The 845-nt window shown below is 57.9% G+C and overlaps 1 protein-coding gene across 1 annotated transcript in view; it reads left to right on the forward strand.

The window, feature by feature from the left end:
* Window positions 1-845, forward strand: part of LOC121915584 — a 2,220-nt gene extending 1,375 nt beyond the window's left edge. Inside the window, exon 2 of the mRNA XM_042439924.1 lies at window positions 427-845. Within this exon, the coding sequence (XP_042295858.1) occupies window positions 427-816 (390 nt within the window). The 3' untranslated portion in view covers window positions 817-845. The remainder of the gene's footprint in view (window positions 1-426) is intronic.

Raw genomic sequence — 845 nt, forward strand, 5'->3', positions numbered from 1 at the left:
GTCCCAGCATGCCCTAGCATGTCCACTCCTTCAGCATTAGGTCCCAGCATGTCCAGTGGATCAGTTGCAGGTCCTGGCATGTCCAGGGCATCAGTTGCAGGTCCCAGAGGACCATGCCTTCCATTGCAAGTCCCAGCATGCCCTAGCATGTCCACTCCTTCAGCATTAGGTCCCAGCATGTCCAGTGGATCAGTTGCAGGTCCTGGCATGTCCAGGGCATCAGTCACAGGTCCCAGTTGCAGGTCCCAGAGGGTCATGCCTTCCATTGCAGGCCCAGTGGATCAGTTGCAGGTCCTGGCAGGTCCGCCATTTCTGTCCCTGTGTCAGAGTCCATGTCCATGTTCTGGGAGCAGGCTGCAGCACCACTTTCAGACGTCTGGTTGATGACACTGTCATTTCCTCCTTCTTCTTTTCTCTCTTGGGCAGGGGAGCCAAGAAACCGAAGAGCGTGGAGTGGCCGCGGGCCCATCATCCTCCCAGGCACGCCCCTGCGCTGTGCCCCAAAGTGGCCGTCACCTGCCCAGCAACACCAAAGACCGGCGGGCCTATGCACAGAAACTGGCCTCCATGTCGCAAGCACTGGAAAGTTTAATGTGCGATGTCCGGACCCAGCAGCGTTCCTTGGGGGACATCAGCCTAGCAGAGCCAGCAGGACAGAAAAAACTAAACATTACCGTCTATGAAATTGCCGACCAGGGGATGGCGGCCGGGTTAGAACGACAGCAAGGCCCAAGGAGTGAAGGCCACAAGGGGACGGCTGAGGTCCAGGGACTGCGACGAAGTTCAAGAATTCGGGGGAACCAAGTCGGCAACTAGGTGGCGGGTGGCCAAGGAACACACTGAAG

Source organism: Sceloporus undulatus, chromosome 9, assembly GCF_019175285.1.
Source record: "Sceloporus undulatus isolate JIND9_A2432 ecotype Alabama chromosome 9, SceUnd_v1.1, whole genome shotgun sequence".
Lineage (NCBI taxonomy): Eukaryota > Metazoa > Chordata > Lepidosauria > Squamata > Phrynosomatidae > Sceloporus > Sceloporus undulatus.